The sequence below is a fragment of the Theropithecus gelada genome, chromosome 10 (assembly GCF_003255815.1).
Source record: "Theropithecus gelada isolate Dixy chromosome 10, Tgel_1.0, whole genome shotgun sequence".
In the NCBI taxonomy this organism is placed as follows: domain Eukaryota; kingdom Metazoa; phylum Chordata; class Mammalia; order Primates; family Cercopithecidae; genus Theropithecus; species Theropithecus gelada.
The window spans coordinates 19,952,927-19,973,786 of NC_037678.1; the positions used below are offsets into that span (position 1 = coordinate 19,952,927).

Consider the following 20,860-nt stretch of genomic DNA (forward strand, 5'->3'; position numbering starts at 1 on the left):
TGAGTGCCAAAAATGTGTTGTCCCCAGTTGGCACTGACTAGAGCAAGAAGCCATATGATCCATTGGATCCTGAGGGCCCCAGGACCCCCCAACCAAAGTTAAGCAATAGTCCTGCCGCCGCCTTTTTCCCAGAGCCGTGGTTCCCCTCCCCACCACCACCAAGCCTGGGCATCCTCAAGTCTTCTGGGCTGAGGGCTCCGTTGAGCCAGAGGGCCGGCGGCGGGACAATGGCCCCGTTGGCGCGTCCGAGACAAACGGGCCTTGTTGGGCCGGCAGCGGGGGCGCAGCGATGCGCCCCAGCGCGCTGAATGCGGCTTCTGTGCGTCTGGGGCGGGCGCAGAGGGGCCGGGACGGGGCGGGGAGGGGGCCGGCCCGGGGCGGGGAGGGGTCTGGGGTCCGGGGCGTCCATTGGCCCTGGCGCCGGAGGCCGGGCCAGGCTGGCGGCCGCACCTGGCCGGGAGCGGGCGCGGTGCGGCAGCGGCGGCGGGGGCGGGGGCATGGACCAGGCCTGGTGGAGCGGGGGGCCCGGCCGGGTGCGCCCCGCCGCCCAGTGAGCGCCCGGGCGGCGCGGCCCGGGCCGAGCCACCCACGCTGAGGCGGAGGAGCACGGGGACAAGGTACGTCTTGGGCTCTAGCACTCACTGCCAGCTTGAGCCCTGCCTCACTCTACTCCCTGGGGATACCGCCCACTTTACCCTAACCCCCAAACTGGGACCGCGCGCCGGAGGAGGGGAATAGGAGTGCAGCACCGCTGCTCTAGACGCTGGGTACCCCTGCCCACTGCCAGTGGGTGGCCCGGTGGGGGCCAGGGAGGGTGCAGGTTGGTGCCCTCCATGCCCTTGGTTTTTTCCCCTGCCCCCTAACCCCCCTTCCAGGGCTTCTCAGTCCCTGAAGGTGGGATGGGTGGGGCAGAAGGCAGGCTGCTGGGGCTGGGCTGGAGCTGGGAGTGCGTTAATGATTAATATTGGACACAGTGGCCAGAGCCCTAGGGGAGGAGGGGCAGAGATCTCTCCTGTCTCCATCAGCCCTTCCCAGAAAGGGGGTCAGAGCAGGAGCCGGAGACCATAGTAAGGGATGGATCCCCTCTGCTGGGGGAAGGCCCTGACCTGTACCCCAGAGGAAGCAAAGCCACCAAAGAGAGGTTTGGGAGGGTAGGACAAACCCTGGCATCCAGGTGGGGTCCTATAGGAAATCCCACAGTTCCTCTTTCCTAGCCCAGTGCCCAGGAAGGGGGTCCAGCTTGGTCTGCCCTGTTGGTGCCAGGTCAGCATTTTGGTACCAGCACAGAGCACACTACAGACCGAGCCCTTCCCAGTGGGAACTGCCCCGCTCAGCTGCCCAGAGCCAGAGAGGTGATGGGCACGTCTGGCTGCTGTAACCCACACCAGGGGGAAGGAAAGGGAGAGAGGGCAGCAGGCTTGACACCTGATCCCTGGGCTGCTGCAGTGACAGGTGACAGGTGCCATGAGAATCCTCCAGAGGGCAGAGAGGTGTGGAGGACTGTCCATTCCAGTTGAGAAAATCCAACCTCTTCCTTTACTGACGGGGTGACCTGAGACCCAGAGAGGGTGAGGCTTGTCCAGGGCCACACAGGGGGCACAGGAGGGCAGTCCTGGGCCAGAGCAGTCACTGTGTACGCACTGTTCCTTGTCCTGTGAAGGAGGCATTACTACCTATCCCCATTATCCAGAGGGGGATACTGAGGCTCAGGGAGATTCAGTGACTTGTCCAAGGTCACATGGCTCAGAGGTAGCTGAGCTGACTCCAAATCACAGGAGTCTTGCCCTGGCCCCCATTTCAGGACCCCAGCCCAACCCATGACCTCTCTCTGCTCCTTTGGGGTCCTGCCTTCTTGGATCTGCCTGGGCTGCCCCAAACCCTCAGCTCTGGACCCCTCCCCCTCGCCTCCCTGGCTCCCAGCTCCGCCTGACACTTCAGCGGGTGAGCAGGCTGCTACCCAGGGAGCAGAGACAACGAAGCCCTGTTCCCAGCTGCCACCTCAGCCTGCTTTATTCCCTGCTTGCTCAGGCAGAGCCCTTCCTGAAGGAAGCTCCCTGTGGACAGAGAACGCCTGGTCCCCATGCATCCCCTTCCCTTAATGGGTCTGATGCCCTCTTGTCACCCAGCAAGGGAGGAGTGTGTCCCCAACAGCCCCTCCCACTGGGTTCTGAGGGACTGGGTGTGCCACCCAGTGAAAGAGGCAATGATTAACCTGAGAGAATGATGCACAAATGGAATTCTGGGCCTGGCTGCAGGCTCCTGAAGGGCTCCTTGCTTCACTTTGACTGGGTGAGGAATATAGATGAGCCCTTTTAGGGGCTCCACATGACTCCAGGGCAGAGCAGGATGGAGCACAGGTGCCCATGGGGGTCATCAGGCTGGGGACTGCTGGAATCTCCAGGTGAGGGGCGACGGTAGGAGAAAGTGGGGGCCCAGAGGATGCCTGCATTCCCCCCTGCTAGTTCCGGCTCCTTGGATGGGGATAGTGTCCTTCTAGAAGTCTGAACAGACAGAGCCTGCTTCCCCACCAGGTCGGAGCTAGGAGGATCACAATACAATCAGAGGAGCTAACGCTGAGTGTGTGAAGGGCTCTGCGTGCCTCACGGCAGGCCTGTGAAAGCGTCATAGTACCTGCCAGTTTTTAGGAAACCAAGGCTCAGAGAGGGGAAGTCACTTGCCCAAGGTCGCCCAGCTGCGGGGTGATGGAGCCAGCATTTGTTACCAGGGGAGTTTCCAGGAGTGGAGAGGTGGGTGTAGGAGCCAGCATTTGTTACCAGGGGAGTTTCCAGGAGTGGAGAGGTGGGTGTAGGTATCTCCAGCATTGTGCATTGCAAGTGTCAGTACCTTTTCACAAACCTTTATATTGTTACATAGTTTTAGGCAAATAAGCGCATAACAATCCTTAACAAATATTTCAGGCATGTTATAAGGTACAGAGACTGATATTATCAACTCCTACATACTCAGCTCTGGTGTTCTCAGCATTTTTGGAGCTAATGACAAAGTGATTGACTTCTCGGTGAAGCTGTGACTTGCAACTCCCCAGTTAGCGCTTCTTTAAGGCTACTCAAATCTCCCCTCAGGAAGCCAGGTGATTTACCCAGACAAGGCAACGGAGCAGGAAGAGCTGTGGCCTTGCTCCTCATTTTGGCTTTGCTGCGTAGGCCTTCTACAAGTTACTGAGCCTTAGTTTTCCCACACATCACATTGGGCTAGCAGAGGAGACTGGGAGTGTCTGTCAAGGTCACAGGCGTGGATGCCCTTTGTTTTTTGTGTTTTTGAGACGGAGTCTTGCTCTGTCGCTCAGGCTGGAGTGCAGAGGCACCATCTTGTCTCACTGCAAGCTCTGCCTCCTGGGTTCACGCCATTCTCCTGCCTCAGCCTCCCGAGTAGCTGGGACTACATGCACCCTCCACCATGCCTGGCTAATTGTTTTGTATTTTTAGTAGAGACGGGGTTTCACCATGTTAGCCAGGATGGTCTCGATCTCCTGACCTCGTGATCTGCCCGCCTCGGCCTCCCAAAGTGCTGGGATTACAGGTGTGAGCCACCATGCCCGGCTGTGGATGCCCTTTGAAACAGCAGAGAGGTGACCTTGCAAGATCAATAAGTGCTTTCTGAATCATCAAAGAACATTAGCCTCTCTCAACTGCCGGGCCGGCTACCACCTGCATCCACCCCTGCAGCCTAGGGAGCAGCAGGGGTCAGATGTCAGGGCTGACATTTTGGAAGTGGTCTCCGAGCCAGCGAGTTGGGATCCAGCTGAAATGCTCCAATGGGTGGTCTTCCACCTCTCTGCTCCAGCACCCCATTCTAGAGGGGCTCAGATTGAGGAAGCTTCTGGATGCTTGCAAGTCACTTCCCCAGTACCCCTGGATGGAGCGTTAACCTATCCCATCTGCCCCTTCTGCTGTGCCACCCACACTTCCCAGCTCCTTCTTGGTCCCAGGCCCCTATTGCCCCTTCCGCACTTGGTGCACTGAGGTTCAGAGAGGGCAGAGTGTCTGCCTCGGCCACACAGTGAGGAGAAGTGGGACTCATCTTCCTCCAGGCGGGCTGCAGATTTTCAAAGTGGAAATATCTTTATTTATCTTTCCAAAGTAATATAAGCTCTTTTGTAGAGAGTGTGCACGTGTGTGTGTGTGTGTGTGTGTGATCACAGAATCAAAATATGTTCCAGAAAGTATATGGGCTTACTCCCCAGGGAACTACAATTTATAACTGGGTATCTTTTCAGACCCTTATACACGTGTACGAATGTACAGCTTTTCTCTACATGAATAAGTTTATTCCATATACAGTGCTTTCCGGGCTTAATATTAGGCAACTCTTTTTTTTCTTTTCTTTTTTTTTTTTTTTTGAGATGGAGTTTCGCTCTTGTTGCCCAGGCTGGAGTGCAATGGCGTGATACTGGCTCACTGCAACCTCCGCCTTCTGGGTTCAAACGATTCTCCTGCCTCAGCCTGGGATTAAAGGCATGCGCCACCACGCTGAGCTAATTTTTGTATTTTTAGTAGAGATGGGGTTTCTCCATGTTTGTCAAGCTGGTCTCAAACTCCCGACCTCAGGTGATCCACCCGCCTTGGCCTCCCAAAGTGCTGGGATTACAGGTGTTAGCCACCGCACCCAGCCAGGCAACTCTTTTTTAACCTCCCTGAGCCTCAGTTTCCTCATCTCTAAATGGGGGTAAAGGCTCTGTGAGCACTGGAGGAAATTATACTGCAGTGGCCACTTTTATATGCCCATCTCAGATTGATTGTTAGATTATCTTTGAACCATATTCCTGCAGGTGGATTGCTGGGTCTGAGAACAGGCACGCTCAGAACTGTAATAGCTGCTGTCAAATCTGCACTACGAACACCATAAGGAGAGTTGTTTTGCTCCACTCTTAAAAGCTCCTTCCATATCCCCATGGGATTCCCCTCCAGCTACAGAAAGCAGCCCTGGAATACCCTCACCCCACCACCTTCTTGGCCAGAGCCCTGTTCCTTTATGTGCATATGAGCAAACAGCACAGATGTGCCTCAGTTGGTGAATGGCTTTTGTTTCTTGGGGTTTGTTTTTTTAAGATGGGGTCTCGCTCTGTTGCCCAGGCTTGGAGTGCAGTGGTACGTTCATACCTCAGTGTAACCTCAAACTCCTGGGTTCGCGGGGTCCTCTTGCCTCAGCCTCCTGAGTAGCTGGGGCTACAGGTGTGCACCACCACACTGGGCTAATTTTTAAATTTTTTACACAGACAGGGTCTCACTATGTTGCCCAGGCTGGTCTCAAGCTCCTGGGCTCAAGCAATCTGCCTGTCTTGGCCTCCCCAAAATGCTGGATGGCGCATGCCACCATGCCCAGCTGGGGAATGGTTTATGGGGGAATAGCAGTGCTGCAGACTCTGATACAGCCCTAGCTGCCCTCTTTTATCTCGTTAGGGAGCTCTTCTTCACCCTGCTCCGTAAGTACAGGCTCCCTGTCCTTCCTCACCCTTCCTTTGTTGACTCTAGTTACTCCTATGGCCTCAATTTCCACTTCTGTGCCCAGCTCCCCACCTACCTCTTCCCCTCCCCCAAGACCCCACTCTTTGCTCCTACAGATCTTTAGACATTCTATGATCATGCCAAGCATCCCTCAGACTCAGTGTGTTCTAAACAGAACCTGACACCACGTGCTTCACCCCAGCATTCAACCTGGCCCTCTCAGACTCCCCGACTCAGGCACTAGTTCCACCTCCAGCCAGCAGTCACCCAACAGCAACTCTTCCCTCCCCTCCTCCACACCCTGCCGCCAACAGAATGCTGCCTTTGCATGGTCTCCAGACAGCTCCGGTACTTCCCCAGCCTTCTCCTTGTTCCACGTCACACCTGCACAGCTGTAACAACTACTGTGGAGGTCAGCCTGCTCCTCCCTCTCCTTCCCCATCCCTACAGTTCATTTCTTACCCAGTAGCCCATAGGAATCCCATCTGCTCACTCCTCTGCTGAAGACCCTCCCATGGGTCTCTCCCTGCAGCCCACAGGATCCAGGCAAGACTCAGTAGCATGCTTCCTGAAAGCCCTGCAGCCCTGCATGTCCTTCTTTTTTTTTTTTTTTTTTTTTTTTAGATGGAGTCTCACTCTGTCGCCCAGGCTGGAGTGCAGTGGCATGATCTCTGCTCACTGCAGCCTCCGCCTCCCAGGTTCAAGTGATTCTCCTGCCTCAGCCTCCCGAGTAACTGGGATTACAGCCTCCTGAGTAACTGGGATTAGGCGCCCGCCATCACACCCGGCTAATTTTTGGTACAGACAGGGTTTCACCACGTTGGCCAGGCTGGTCTCGGACTCCTTACCTCAGGTGATCTGCCCACCTCGGCCTCCCAAAGTGTTGGGATTACAGGCGTGAGCCACCGCACCTGGCCCCTGCGTGTCCCTCTTAACCCTGCCCTATTTTCTGGCTGTCTCTGTAGTCTCTCCCCTGCCCAGCCAGCCTCTTACACGTACACACACCAGACACTCCAGCCGGTGGAATGTTCGTTTCTCAATTGCCCTGGGCCTTTGCATGTGCTTTTCTCTCTGTGTGGCTCATTCTAGGGTAACAAGCATGTTAGTTAATGCTAGCTGCTGTAACAGACAAACCTGAAGTCCTAGAAGGCTTAATGCAGTTCTTGTTTTCTTGAAATCCAGTCAGTGTCTGGTGGGTAGAGATGCAAAGGCCTAGGCTCCTCCCAACTCCACCCACGCGCGGATCCTTGGATACCGCCCCATTCATCCAGTAAATGGGAAAGGAGACCACAGAAAAGGTCCACCCACTTAACCTCATCAGCTGGCATTCTGTTCACATCTCACTGGCCAGGACCCAGTTACGTGATGACACTGAACTGCAAGGGCGCATGGGAAATGTAGTCTAGCCATGTGGCCGTAGAGAAAAGGGAACTGTCTTTGGAAATTGGAGACCACACAACAGCTTCTGCCACCAGAGGCCCCTACCCCAATAGGCCTTCCCAATGCCGCTGTCCCCTCCCCAAGGCTGGATCAGGTGTTTTCTCTGTGTTTCTGCAAGCCCCAAACAATCCGTTGTCCATCACTGCCCTCGCCTCGCAGCTGTGTGTTCCTCTGTCTCCCCAGTTAGGACTGTGAGCCCCGAGCTCTCTGCACGGGGTTATTCTGAACTCTAGTGCTGGAATGCAGGTGCCCAGTAAACACCTGTGGGATGGATCAATTTAAAACTATCATGGGCCGGGAGCGCTGGCTCACGCCTGTAATCCCAGCACTTTGGGAGGCCAAGGCAGGTGGATCACTTGAGGTCAGGAGTTTGAGACCAGCCTGCCCAAGGTGGTGAAACCCTGTCTCTACTAAAAATACAAAATTAGCCAAGTGTGGTGGCAGGTGCCTATAATCCCAGCTACTTGGAAGGCTGAGGCAGGAGAATTGCTTGAACCCAGGGGGCGGAGGTTGCAGTGGGCCAAGATCGCCCCATTGCACTTCAGCATGGGTGACAAAAGTGAGACTCTGTCTCAAAAAAAAAAAAAAAAAGAAAGAAAGAAAGAAAGAAAGAAAAAACTATCATGGCCGCTAGGTGTCCACAATTTATTGATAGGTGGGGAAAAAAGCAAGTTAACAAAATATGTCCCCCAAAGAAGCAGGTGCATCTGGGCTCCATGTCTTACACCTGTAATCCCAGCACCTGGGGAGGCTGAGGTGGGAGGCTCACTTGAGCCCAGGAGTTCAAGACCAGCCTGGACAACATAGCAAGACCTCATCTTTACAAAAAATCAAAATACAAAAATTAGCCAGGTGTGGTGGTGCATACCTGTAGTCCCAGCTGCCTGGGAGGCTGAGGTGGAAGGGTCTCTTGAGCCCAGGAGTTTGAGGCTGCAGTGAGTCATGATCATGCCACTGCACTCCAGCCTGGGTGACAGAACAAGACCTTGTGTCAAAAAAACAAAAACAGTTTCCATTCCATCATCTATATATATATATGACCAGAAATCCTGTGATGGTGATGACCTCTGGGGTTGGGCTTCTTTTAATCATCTTCTTTATACTCTTCTGTATTGTTTGAATTTTTTTTCAGTATGCTGCTTTCATCATTGAAAAAGTTTTTGCTGGGCACCGTGGTGCACACCTGTAATCCCAGCTACTTGGGTGGCTGAGGCAGGAGAATTGCTTGAACCCAGGGAGCAGAGGTTGCAGTGAGCCAAGATCTTGACACTGCACTCCAGCCTGGGCAAAAGAGTGAGACTCTATCTCCAAAAAAAAAAAAAAAAAAAAAAAATTTCCTGGGGGTGGGGGTGGAGAACCAGCCAAAGATGTTGTCATTGGCTGGGCGCGGTGGCTCACGCCTGTAATCCCAACACTTTGGGAGGCTGAGGTGGGTGGATCACGAGGTCAGGAGATCAAGACCATCCTGGCTAACACGGTGAAACACTGTGTCTACTAAAAATACAAAAAATTAGCCAGGCGAGGTGGCAGGTGCCTATAGTACCAGCTACTCGGGAGGCTGAGGCAGGAGAATGGCGTGAACCTGGGAGGCGGAGCTTGCAGTGAGCTGAGATCGCGGCACTGCACTCCAGCCTGCGTGACAGAGCAAGACTCTGTCTCAATAAAAAAAAAAAGAAAGATGTTGTCATCAATACTCTGGGAAGAGACTTCTCTGGCAGGGCTGGAAGCACAGGTCTACCATCAGGGCTCCCTACTCTGGAAATCTTTGCTTCCCTTGGCTAGTTGCTCTCCTCCTCACCGACAATCTCACCTCTTGTTCAAGAGCCTGCACTTCACTCTCACCTAGATGAGGTTCTCACCCCTCTATAAAATGGAGATGATAACAGGAGCTCCCCAGAGAGGATTATGAGGCTGCAGATGCATGACAGGTCCCAAGCTCAGAAGTGGACCCTGTTGGGTTCAGAGTCCACTCTAATAAACTACAGCCCCTGCAGTTTGATGCCAGCTCCACCCTGACTCTCCCTTGGAAAGCTGTCTTCAAGCCAGCTCAGCTCAAAAGGCAGAAGGTCAACGGAATGTTAGCCTGGATAAAACAACGCCATACCATGTCCCAAACCTGATTCCAGCACCTAGAGAGAAGGTGACTCCGGACCTGCCTTGTGGCACTTTAAGCCCTGGTATTTCGTGGGTGCCTGGGGGCTGCTCCCAGACTGGTGAGGCTTTGAGGGAAAGGGGGACTCAGAGCAAGTGAGGATGCCTGCTGTTCCCTGGGAGAGGCTGGCAGCTGCTTAACCTATGGAAGTGCTTAGTGTGGGATGAATGACTGTCACAATAATGATCATTATTAATTGATGGTGGCAGCTGGGTCCCTAAATGGTGCCACCTGCCTGGTCTGTGATGAGGTTCTAGGCAGCAGTGCTGAAGGGAGGATGGTGGAGGCATTTCTGGGCACAAGGAGACCTCTGTCCATGGACAAAGCTGAGACAACTGACCTGAACCTAAGATTCAAGTGCCTAAACTGAGTCCTAGGATTCCTGGGGCTTAGGGCCGGGGCACCTAGAACTGCCTCTTCCCGCAAGGCCTTGGGGAGGATCTGCATCTCCAGTCAGCCCAAGTCCTGCAGAGCTCGTCGAGTGTCTGTGTATCACCATTCCTCACCCAGGTATAGAGGCAGGACACGCTCTTTGATGTAAGATTTAGAGCTCAGGAAGTGAAATCTTGCCAGACTCATCTGAGCCCCGGTCAGATGCTCTGCCTCCTGGAAGCCTTCCAGGCTGAGTTACTTGTTCATTCTGGGTTCCCACAGATTTTGGATAAACCTTGGTCTCTGGTTGTGTCTCAGCATCTTTAAGCCCTGGAGTGTGGCAAGTCTGCATATGTACTCTGGCTTTGTCTGCTCTCTGATAGCTGGGTGACCTTGGGCAGGTGACATTACCTCTCGGAGCTTTGGTTTCTTTACCAGGAGGGTAGAATAATAGAGGTGCTTGGTGCATCAGCTGTGAGACTTAAATGAAATGCAGCAGGTGGAGCAATTAGCCCTCTTGCACCCCAGCCCACCTGCATCTCCCTGTCCCTCAGTCAGCCTTAGAGCCTGTTCTGGGCTCTGTGCAGGCTTCTGCGGTTGCTGTGTCCTTGGCCCAAGGATACCTAGAATCTTTCTGTGCCCTTGGATGAAAGAGCTGCTTGCTTGTTGGGGTCCAGAGAGAGGTGAGGACCGGCCAGGGCTGTCCAGTGGGGGCAGAGGGCCAGGGCAACACCTGCAGGGTACCAGGGTGTGCCACCTGCTATCCCCAGGAAGCAAACTCATGAATATTCATACCACTGGATGGGAGGGAGCCAGCCAGCTTGCTGCTGGGTGTCATTGGAGCATTCCTGTCTCCCAGTGACCGCAGAGACAGCCTGGGAGTTGGACGTGGCTCAGGCAGTGAGTGGAAAGGGGCAGCCAGCCACAGCCCGAGGTGAGTGTGTCTCTTATTCTCCACCACAGGGGTCACAGGGAAAGTAGGATACCCGGATACCTGCCTGGTGGTGACGCTCTAAGCCAGAAGGTTTACCATCCCAGGCTGGGTTTCCCTGTGTGCATGATGTGGGGGAAGAAGTCCTGTTTCTCCTTCATTCCCTGGAGGGTGTCAGTTCACCTAAACAGGAGGATGGCCGGGCCTGGCCTGCTGCCAGCTCTCTGCACTGATGCAGGCCAATGTGACGGGCATAATCTAGAAGGGCAGGAGTAGATGGGGTGGGCTGGTGATAGGGGGACTGTCCATCCTGAGTGCCTGCAGTTGTCACTACTATGGGTGGAGGAGGTGGGAGACCCAGGTTCTAGTCCCGTCTCTGCTGCTGCTGTGCTCTGTAACCCTGAAGGTGTCCTTGCCCTCTCTGAGGTTCAGCCTCCCTGCCTCTTTGTCTTCTGGCCTTGAGGCTAGGAGGCTCTGGCTGCATTGAGATCATTCCTGGACTTGGGACCCTCAGCTTCCTGCAAGCCTCCATTGTGGGTCAGTGGGCACACACTTTGGTGGGGCTGTGGCTGGGACCCTGGGAACGTATCGATGATGATGATGATGACAATGATGGCAGGCCCCGCTCAGTGACTCTCTGCTCTGCACCAGCCCCGGGCTGGGTTCTTTTCTTGTGGAATGCAGAGGATCTGCACAGCACCCTGTGATGGAGGCTCAACTGGTACAGGTTGAGTATCCCTTATCTGAAATGCTCGGGACCAGAAGTGTTTCGGATTTCAGATTTTTCAGATTTTGGAAGATATGCATATATATAATGAGATATCCTGGAGATGGAACCCAAGTCTAAACATTTTTGTTTAGAAAGAATTGATGTTTCTTTCTTTCTGGTTGATTTTATTGTTTAAACTTTTTTTTTTTTTTTTTTTTTTGAGATGGAGTCTCACTCTGTTGCCCAGGCTGGAGTGCAGTGGTGTGATTTCGGCTCACTGCAAGTTCTGCCTCCCGGGTTCATGCTCCTGCCTCAGCCTCCCTAGTAGCTGGGACTACAGGCTCCCGCCACCATGCCCAGCTAAATTTTTTTGTGTATTTTTAGTAGAGATGGGGTTTCACTGTCTTAGCCAGGATGGTCTCGATCTCCTGACCTCATGATCCACTCACCTCAGCCTCCCAAAGTGCTGGGATTACAGGCGTGAGCCACCGTGCCCAGCCTAATTTTAATGTTTTTGAGACAGGGTCTTGCTCTGTGGCCCAGGCTGGAGTTCAGTGGCACGATCATGACTCACTGCAGCCTCAACCTCCCAAGTTCAGGTGATCTTTCTGCCTCAGCCTCCCCAGTAACTGGGACTACAGGCATGCACCACCATGCCTGGCTAATTTTTGTATTTTTTGTAGAGATGGGGTCTTGCCATGTTGGTCAGGCTGGCCTCAAACTCCTGAGCTCAAGCGATCCTCCTGCCTCTGTGTTTCAAAGTGTTGGAATTACAGGCATGAGCCACCACGCCCCACCTTCATGTATGTTTCTTATACACGTAGCCTCAAGGTAGTTTTATTTTTCCCTTGAGGACACTAAATAAACTGTGTGTTGTGCACCTGGGTTTTGACTGAGACCTGTCATGTGAGGTCAAGTATGGAATTTTCCACTTGTGGTGTCATGTAGGCATTCACAAAGTTTTGTATTTAGGGACATCTCAGATTTCAGATTTTGGATTTTTATTTTTATTATTTATTTATTTATTTTTGAGACAGAGTCTTGCTCTGTCGCCCAGGCTGGAGTGCAATGGCGCAATCTCAGCTCATTGCAACCTCTGCCTCCCGGGTTCAAGCAATTCTCCTGCCTCAGCCTCCCAAGTAGCTGGGATTACAGGTGCACACCACCACGTCCGGCTAATTTTTTGTATCTTTAGTAGAGACGGCGTTTCAGCATGTTGGCCAGGCTGGTCTTGAACTCCTTACCTCATGATCTGCCTGTCTCGGCCTCCCAAAGTGCTGGGATTACAGACATGAACCACTGCGCCCGGCCCATGGGGGCTTTTACATGCATGTGCCTCACATGTATTACTCTCGTCTGTAGGTCTCCTACACAGGATCTCTCCTGTGTCTCAGTGAGGTGTTGTCTGCCTGGACCATGTCCTCATCCACATTCTCTGCACAGGCTCTATAGCCCTGCCCACATTCTGCCCTGAGAGCCATGGGAAGTCATTCATCACACATTCACCAGGTGCCAGGCTCGGGGAGCTCAGGGATGAGTCACCAGTAGGCTTGCCTGTAGCGGGGCACGGAAGGGAGCTCTCCTCTGGCACGCCAATGAACCAAGGCTGGGTCAGGGTCAATGGTGATGATAATAATGAATATGTGTTGATCACCTCCTGGGTACGTGCATTGTCTCAGTCTCATAGCCTGAGAGCAAGGCATGGTGGCTTATGCCCAGCACTTTGGGAGGTGGAGGTGGGGGAATCACTTGAGGCCAGGAACTCAAGATCAGCCTGCAACATAGGGAGAGCCCCCATCTCTACAAAAAATTAAAAACTTAGCTAGGCATGGTGGTGACCTGGGCGTGGGTGGTATGCACTTGAGAGGCCGAGGCAGGAAATTCACTTGAGGCCAGGTGTTCGAGACCAGCCTGGGCAGTACAGTGAGACCCCCCCATCTCTAAAAAAAAAAAAAAAATGTTTTTAAAGTATCCAGGCATGGTGGTGCATGCCTGTAGTCTTAGCTACTCAGGAGGCCGAGGCAAGAGGATCCACTGAGCCCAGGAGTTCAAGGCTACAGTGAGCTATGATCACGCCACTTCACTTCAGCCTGGGTGATAGAGCAAGATCCTGTCTTTTTAAAAAATTAATCTCATAGCCTGGTGACCGTTCTCCCTCAAGCCAGGCTCCTGGCTGTCAGCTAGCTCCTCTCCCGACCTCAGTCTGTTCAGGGGCTCTGCCTGTGATTACAGAGGGCTCTGTGTGCCTTGATCTTGCTGGTGTGCGTCCATGCACACATGAAGAGACTGAGGCTCAGGGAGGGTGAGGTACATAGTTTCACACCTAAGTTAACAGTGGCCAGGCAGGAAGGGCACAACCAGACTTGGACCCCTCAGGTGGCTGGCACAGGAGGGACCAGACACCAGGGTCCCCTCTGCTTCCCCTCCCCTTATCCTGGCTGCAGGCTCAGCCCACAGAGAGCAGACCCTGCTGTGCTCCTTGGACAGAGCTTCCTGTCCACCCCCACATCCCCCACTTTCTGTGATGCAACTTTCCCTCCTTCCTTCCCCTGGGCTTGGGACAGGGCTTAGGACACACCAGGCAGGGACTGCCATGGACAAAGCAGGAAGTGGAACATTGGAGGTCTATAGACCTGGGCTCTAATTCTGGCCCTGCCCCGCCTTTGCTGAATGACCCTGGGCAAGTTATGTCACCTCCTGGAACCTCACCTTTCCCATCTACCAAATGGGGGTGACAGCAGTGTGTCGGGGGGTGGAGTGGTATCCACTAAGTGGTTGCTGAGTAGGGTCAGTTAGATGCTCTGAAGAGGCAGGCCCCTGCCCTGGGCCTGGCTCCTAACACGGGCTCAAAAGTAAAACTAGGAGGGATGGCCCAAGGTTCAGCAGCAGGCAGCACCCAGCACGTGTGGCAGGGACCTGGCAAGCTTTGAGAAATAGCAAATGGGGGCTGGGCTCAGCGGCTCACACCTGTAATCCCAACACTTTGGAAGGCCAAGGTGGGTGGATCGCTTGAAGTCGGGAGTTTGAGACCAGCCTGGCCAACATGGTGAAACCCTGTCTCTACTAAAATGCAAAAATTACTTGAGTGTGGTGGCGTGCAGCTGTAATCCCAGCTATTCGAGAGGCTGAGGCAGGAGAATCACTTGAACCCAGGAGGCGGAGGTTGTAATGAGCTGAGATTGTACCACTGCACTCCAGGCTGGGCAACATAGGGAGATTCCATCTCAAAAACAAACAAACAAAAGAGCAAATGGGAGAATGAAATGAGGGAGTGAATGAGTGAACCAATAATGGTGTGGGGGGGTGGAGGAACTGTCCTGGGCGGGGCCAGGTGGAGCCTGATTGGCGGGGCAGGGAGGCTGGTCTGCCCCCTGCTGCTGGGCCTGGACCTCGGTGCCTCCAGTAGTGCAGCCTCTCTGATTCCGGAAGGTACCCTGGTGAGTGGGGCTGCCGGGGTGAGTCCTTGGGATTTCCAGAGGGCAAGCCACAGTAATCCTAATCCCTCCTCATCTTAAAGTCAGAGAAACTGAGGCCCAGAGTTTTGGACTATGATCTGGTCCACGACTCGGCCCTGTTTTCTGCTGGGTCGCTGAGAAGTTGGAGGCTGACAGGGGTGCTTGAGGCTGAGGCAGGTTTGTGCTTTGTGGGCGGCCCAGCCCCCACTCCTTTTGGGGTTGAAGGCAGGTCCCCCCGGGCCTCAGGAGGGGTACAGCTAACACTCTATATGATGACTGTGTGCTGGTTGCTTTGCTTAGGAAATTTCTCCAGAGAGCAGCTAGGGGCGCCTCCAGCTTTCCCATTTTACAGATGAGAAACTGAGACTCCATGAGGGCTCTTGGCGTCTCTGAAATCACAGGGCTGGATTGAAACAGGCCTGGGGCCCCTCTATGGCTGGCGGGTTTATTCCGCTTTGCAAGCTTTCTGATTTGTTACTTAAATGTGTTAAGTAACAAATTAACTAACACATTTGTTAAGGTGTTGACAATTAATTGCCTTTTTTTGAGATGGGGCCTCACTCTGGTCACCCAGGCTGAAGTGAAGTGGCATGACCTTGGCTCGCGGTAACCTCTGCCAACCTCTGACCCCCAGGCTCAAGCAATCCTCCCACCTCAGCATAACTTTTCCAGGGCATAGTGTGTGCGACCCTCCCCCAGGGTGGCTGACTGGCTTCTGCCCGCAGGGACAGTGGTGATAAAGCCATGCATGTAGTTATTAGCACATGTGACTTTTCCTGGCCTCGGGAGCCCAGGGCGCAGTGCAGCGTGAGCCAGGACAGGAGTGGAAAGTTCGGGACAAGAGTAGAAAGTTTGGGCACCTGGTTTTGCAGCTAAGGTAAGGTGGGAAGACCCTCCAAGCCGCAGCTCTCTCCTAGACTCCAGTTCCTCAGCCTGAACTGCCCCCGTCACAGTCCACGTCTCAGCCCCCTGCTGATAGGGTTGCCACTCTTAGATCATCCCCCAAAACAAACAAATAACAACAGGCTGGGCACAGTGGCTCTTGCCTGTAATCCCAGCATTTTGGGAGGCTGAGGTGGGAGGATCGCTTGAGTCCAGGAGTTCAATACCAGCCTGGGCATCTCAAAAATAATAATATAAAAAGTGTTAAAAAATATATAAAAATAGGCCAGGCGCAGTGGCTCACACCTGTAACTCCAGCACTTTGGGAGTCCGAGGTGAACAGATCACGAGGTCAGGAGATCAAGACGATCCTGGCCAACATGGTGAAACTCCATCTCTACAGAAAATACAAAAATTAGCTGGGTGTGGTGGCGTGTGCCTGTAATCCCAGCTACTCGGGAGGCTGAGGCAGGAGAATCACTTGAACCAGGGAGTGGGAGGTTGCAGTGAGCCGAGATCACACCACAGCACTCCAGCCTGGTGACAGAGCGAGACTCTGTCTCAAAACAATAAAATAAACGTATAAAAATGAAAAATAAAATAAGGAAATAACAATAACAAAACCTCCAGGACATCTAGTTAAACTTGAAGTTTGAATTTTTTTTTTTTTTTTTTTTTTTTGAGACAGAGTCTCACTCTGTCGCCCAGGCTGGAGTGCAGTGACACCATCTCAGCTCACTGCAACCTCTACCTCCTGGGTTCAAGCGATTCTTCTGTCTCAGCCTCCTGAGTAACTGGGACTGTAGACGCATGCCACCATGCCCAGCTAATTTTTGCATTTTTAGTAGAGACAGAATTTCACCATATTGGTCAGGCTTGTCTCAAACTCCTGACCTCAGGTGATCCACCCTCCTTGGCCTCCCAAAGTGCTGGGATTACAGGCATGAGCCACCGCACCCAGCCTTGGAATAATTTTTAGTAGAACTATGTCCCATGCAATATTTGGAGTATACTTACACCGTAAAAAATTGTATTCACTGTTTATCTGAAATTTGAATTTAACTGGGCAACCCTACCAGCTGGCTTTGGAAAGGGGGTGGGTGTGTGGGCAGACGCCTGGCCAGCTGTGTGACCTGAGCCTTCTTCCCAGCTGTGAGCCTCAGTTTCTCCATCAGCCACCCCTATAGACTCTAGGGGCACAAGGGCCAGTGAGGAGAGAAGAGCCCTGGCTCTTACTGGGTGCCTCACCTGTACCACCGTGGGATGGGTGGCACAGGGGACAGGTAGGGCTGGCTGTGCCTTCTGAAAGGTGAAGGATTCAGACCTCAGAGAGCCCTTGGCCTTCCCTGTAGACAGCCCTGGCCCAGGCCTGGGGGGCGGGCAGTGTGGCACAGGGCATGGGGAGAGGGTCTTCTTTTCCTTCTTATTTATTGATTTATTTATTTGAGACAGGGTCTCACTGTGTCATCCAGAGCTGGAGTGCAGCGGCACAGTCATGGCTCACTGGAACTCAGGCTCAAGCAATCCTCCCGCCTCAGCCTTCCAAGTAACTAGGACTACAGGCATGTGCCACCACGCCTGGTGAATTTTTTTAAATTTTGTTTTGTAGAGATAGGGTCTCACCATATGCCTAGGCTGGTCTTGAACTCCTGGCTCAAGCACTCCGCCTGCCTCATCCTCCCAAAGTGCTGGGATGACAGGTGTGAGCCACTGTGCCCAGCCTTTTCCCTTTTGCCTTAGAAAAGTGTTTCATAGTTGGGCGCGATGGCTCACATCTGTCATCCCAGTAATTTGGGAGGCCAAGGCGGGCGGATTACTTGAGCCCAGGAGTTCGAGACCAGCCTGGGCAACGTGGCGAAACTGTGTCTCTCTATTTTTAAAAAATTAAAGTATAAAAAAAGGAAATAATTTCATTATCATGCCCTAAAAGGTATAAAAAATAAGATAACTTCAGGATCTGGGAGAATTTGGAGTACAATTGAAGAAGTTTTTAAATATATATTTTTATTAAAAATACAAGAAAAAGAAACAGAAGAAAAAATAACTAAAAATAAGGTAACGAGTGTTAGTTATCTTATTTTTTCTTCTGTTTATTTTTCTTTTATTTCTCATCAACCAGCTTAAAAATTAAAAGGAGTGGAAAGTTTGGGGCCCTGGTTCTGCTACCTGGTTCATTTTAATTTTTAAATTTTAACCTTCTCCCTGCCCCATTCCCCAACCTCTCTTTGAGTTGCTTCACCCACCCTCTCTGTCTGCAACCCTGGGGCTGTCTCTTTCCAGGTGGTTGTCTCTCTATCTCTCCAGTGTCTCTCTGTCCCTGTCTGGACCCTGCTGGGGGCCACAGAGCAGGCAAAGGCAGGTCTCAGCTGCCAGGCCTGGGCAGCCTTGGGGGCTCCCTGGGGCCAGTTTCCTGACACTTGCCCCACTCTGTGCTGCCCCCGCAGGTGTCTGAGATGCTGCCACCGCAGAAGAAGCCCTGGGAGTCCATGGCTAAGGGGCTGGTGCTGGGCGCGCTCTTCACCAGTTTCCTGCTGCTGGTGTACTCCTATGCCGTGCCCCCGCTGCATGCTGGCCTGGCCTCCACGTGAGTGGCCCAGCTGGGCAGATGATGGGTGTAGGTGGGGGAGGGATGGCACCCCACCCATGGGGCCCTGTAATTACCACAGGGCCTGCCCAGTGACCTTGGATAGCCACCCTGCACCCTGCACCATGCTGTGCCAGACAGAAATTCCACTGACGGCAGAGCTCGCCGTGTAACCCTGAGCCTTGGTGTGCCCATCTGTGAAGTGGGGATAAAAACAGAGCCTTTTGGCTGGGCGCGGTGACTCACGCCTGTAATCCCAGCACTTTGGGAGGCCCAGGCAGGCAGATCACCTGAGGTCAGGAGTTCGAGACCAGGCTGACCAACATGATGAAACCCCATCTCTACTAAAAATACAAAAATAAGCTGGGCATGGTGGTGTGTGTCTGTAATCCCAGCTACTTGGGAGGCTGAGGCAGGAGAATTGCTTGAACCCGGAAGGCAGAAGTTGCAGTGAGCCGAGATGGCACCACTGCACTCCAACCTGGGCAACAGAGTAGACTGTCTCAAAACAAAACAAAACAAAAACAACAACAAAACAGAGCCTTCCTCATAGGACATGAGAATCAGGTAACACTGTCTGTACAGGGCTTAGATTGGCATCATCTGAGATGCCAATGGAGCCCTGGGGGCGTGACCTGTCCATGGATTCAAATGGGTCCGTCTGACTCCAGGCCCAGCTCCTGAGAACCAGGCTCTCCCGCTTCCTCATGGGCTGCACTGCACAGACCCGGCACAGCCTGTAGCTGGTGCAATACCAGTGCTTGGTGATACTAAGTTGAAACAGAGGAAACTGCAAATTTCTGCAAAACTGACCATTTTTGTCCTATAAAATGGCAATTTCATGTGGCCCAAGCGGCTACTGATTCATGGTACATGTAACACAGTGGCCATGAATGAGGCCTGTGTGCCTCATCTCACAACACTGTGAATAAGGGCCTGTTATTGTACCCATTTCACAGAAGAGGAAACTGAGGCCAGAGAGGCCAAACCACCCGCGCAGGCACCCAGCCTGGACTCAGGCTCCACAAGTCCTACTATCCCAGCTCCTTTGCCACCACTGTCCCCAACAATCTCCCTCTCTAGCTACCAGAGTCCTGAGAGTCCCAGCACCCCCCTGAGGCTCTCCCCACCTCTCTGTCCCCAGCAGGACCCCAGAGGCCGCAGCGTCGTGCTCTCCGCCCGTGCTTGAGCCAGAGGCAGCGAACCGCGCAAACGGCTCGCGGGGAGAGTGCCAGCCGCGGCGCAATATCGTGTTTTTGAAGACGCACAAGACGGCCAGCAGCACCCTGCTCAACATCCTGTTCCGCTTCGGCCAGAAGCACCGGCTCAAGTTCGCCTTTCCCAACGGCCGCAACGACTTCGACTACCCGACCTTCTTCGCCCGCAGCCTAGTGCAGGACTACCGGCCCGGGGCCTGCTTCAACATCATTTGCAACCACATGCGCTTCCACTACGACGAGGTGCGCGGCCTGGTGCCGCCCAACGCCATTTTCATCACGGTGCTCCGCGACCCCGCCCGCCTGTTCGAGTCCTCCTTCCACTACTTCGGGCCGGTGGTGCCCCTCACGTGGAAGCTCTCGGGCGGCGACAAGCTGGCCGAGTTCCTGCAAGACCCGGATCGCTACTACGACCCCAACGGCTTCAATGCCCACTACCTCCGAAACCTGCTCTTCTTCGACTTGGGCTATGACAACGGCCTGGACCCTGGCAGCCCGCAGGTGCAGGAGCACATCCTGGAGGTGGAGCGCCGCTTCCACCTGGTGCTCCTTCAGGAGTACTTCGACGAGTCGCTGGTGCTGCTGAAGGACCTGCTGTGCTGGGAGCTGGAGGACGTGCTCTACTTCAAGCTCAACGCCCGCCGCGACTCGCCGGTGCCGCGGCTGTCCGGGGAGATGTACGGGCGCGCCACCGCCTGGAACATGTTGGACGCCCACCTCTACCGCCACTTCAACGCCAGCTTCTGGCGCAAGGTGGAGGCCTTTGGGCAGGAGCGCATGGCCCGCGAGGTGGCAGCCCTGCGCCATGCCAACGAGCGCATGCGGACCATCTGCATCGACGGGGGCCACGCCGTGGACGCCGCCGCCATCCAGGACGAGGCCATGCAGCCCTGGCAGCCGCTGGGCACCAAGTCCATCTTGGGCTACAACCTCAAGAAGAGCATCGGGCAGCGGCACGCGCAGCTCTGCCGGCGCATGCTCACGCCCGAAATCCAGTACCTGATGGACCTCGGCGCCAACCTGTGGGTCACCAAGCTCTGGAAGTTCATTCGCGATTTCCTGCGGTGGTGACGTCCCACCGCCCAGCGGCTTGCCTGCCTGCTCGCTCCCTACGGAGGGGCTGAGCAGGACGCCGCTGGTGCTGGCCGCCCCCAGCCCCCTCCTGGTGCCACCTCGGACCCCGGGGTGAGGGGGGTGCTTCCTGGGGGGACGCAGCCAGCCAAGACTGGGCCCACGCACACAGAGAGGGCCTAACCGATATCAGTATTTAACTAATTATACCGGTTTTTATTAAACCCCTTTCCCTCCCCGAAAAAGAATGTTCTATTTCTGCCTCCCCTTAAAGGGGAGACCTCAGAAGTAAAGGAATTTGATGTTGTGTTTTTGTTAATCAGCCTCAGTGGTGGTGACTTGGGGTGGGGGTTGGCGTGGGGGGAACCACAGTGGTGCCTGGGTGAGTCTGTAGGCAGAGACCAATGGGTGGCAGGGATTTGATGTGTTTTTGCTATGTGCTATAGTCCTATGTGGTTCAGGGACTCCCATGAGCTACCAAGACCTGGAAAAGCGCATGTGTATGTGTGCATGTGTGTGCACACGTGTGCGTGTGTGCATGTGTGTGTGATCATCCTAAGGAGTACAACAGTTACTCACTCT

At 53.9% G+C, this 20,860-nt stretch overlaps 1 protein-coding gene across 14 annotated transcripts; it reads left to right on the forward strand.

Moving 5' to 3' along the window:
- The first annotated feature begins 495 nt into the window (after positions 1–495).
- On the forward strand, positions 496–20,597 carry GAL3ST1 (galactose-3-O-sulfotransferase 1). Of its 14 annotated transcripts, none has more exons than XM_025399534.1 (4): positions 496–617; positions 16,859–16,968; positions 17,851–17,990; positions 19,138–20,597. In XM_025399534.1, the coding sequence occupies exons 3-4, from the start codon at positions 17,860–17,862 to the stop codon at positions 20,276–20,278; spliced, it is 1,272 nt and encodes a 423-aa protein (XP_025255319.1). In that variant the 5' UTR covers positions 496–617; positions 16,859–16,968; positions 17,851–17,859; the 3' UTR covers positions 20,279–20,597. The 14 variants fall into 14 exon arrangements, with proteins under 14 accessions (XP_025255319.1, XP_025255324.1, XP_025255325.1 ...); XM_025399540.1 differs by lacking the exons at positions 496–617; positions 16,859–16,968 and adding exons at positions 2,223–2,401; positions 9,988–10,112; XM_025399530.1 differs by lacking the exon at positions 496–617 and adding an exon at positions 2,223–2,401 and having other exon boundaries at positions 19,135–20,597.
- The last annotated feature ends 263 nt before the right edge of the window (positions 20,598–20,860 follow it).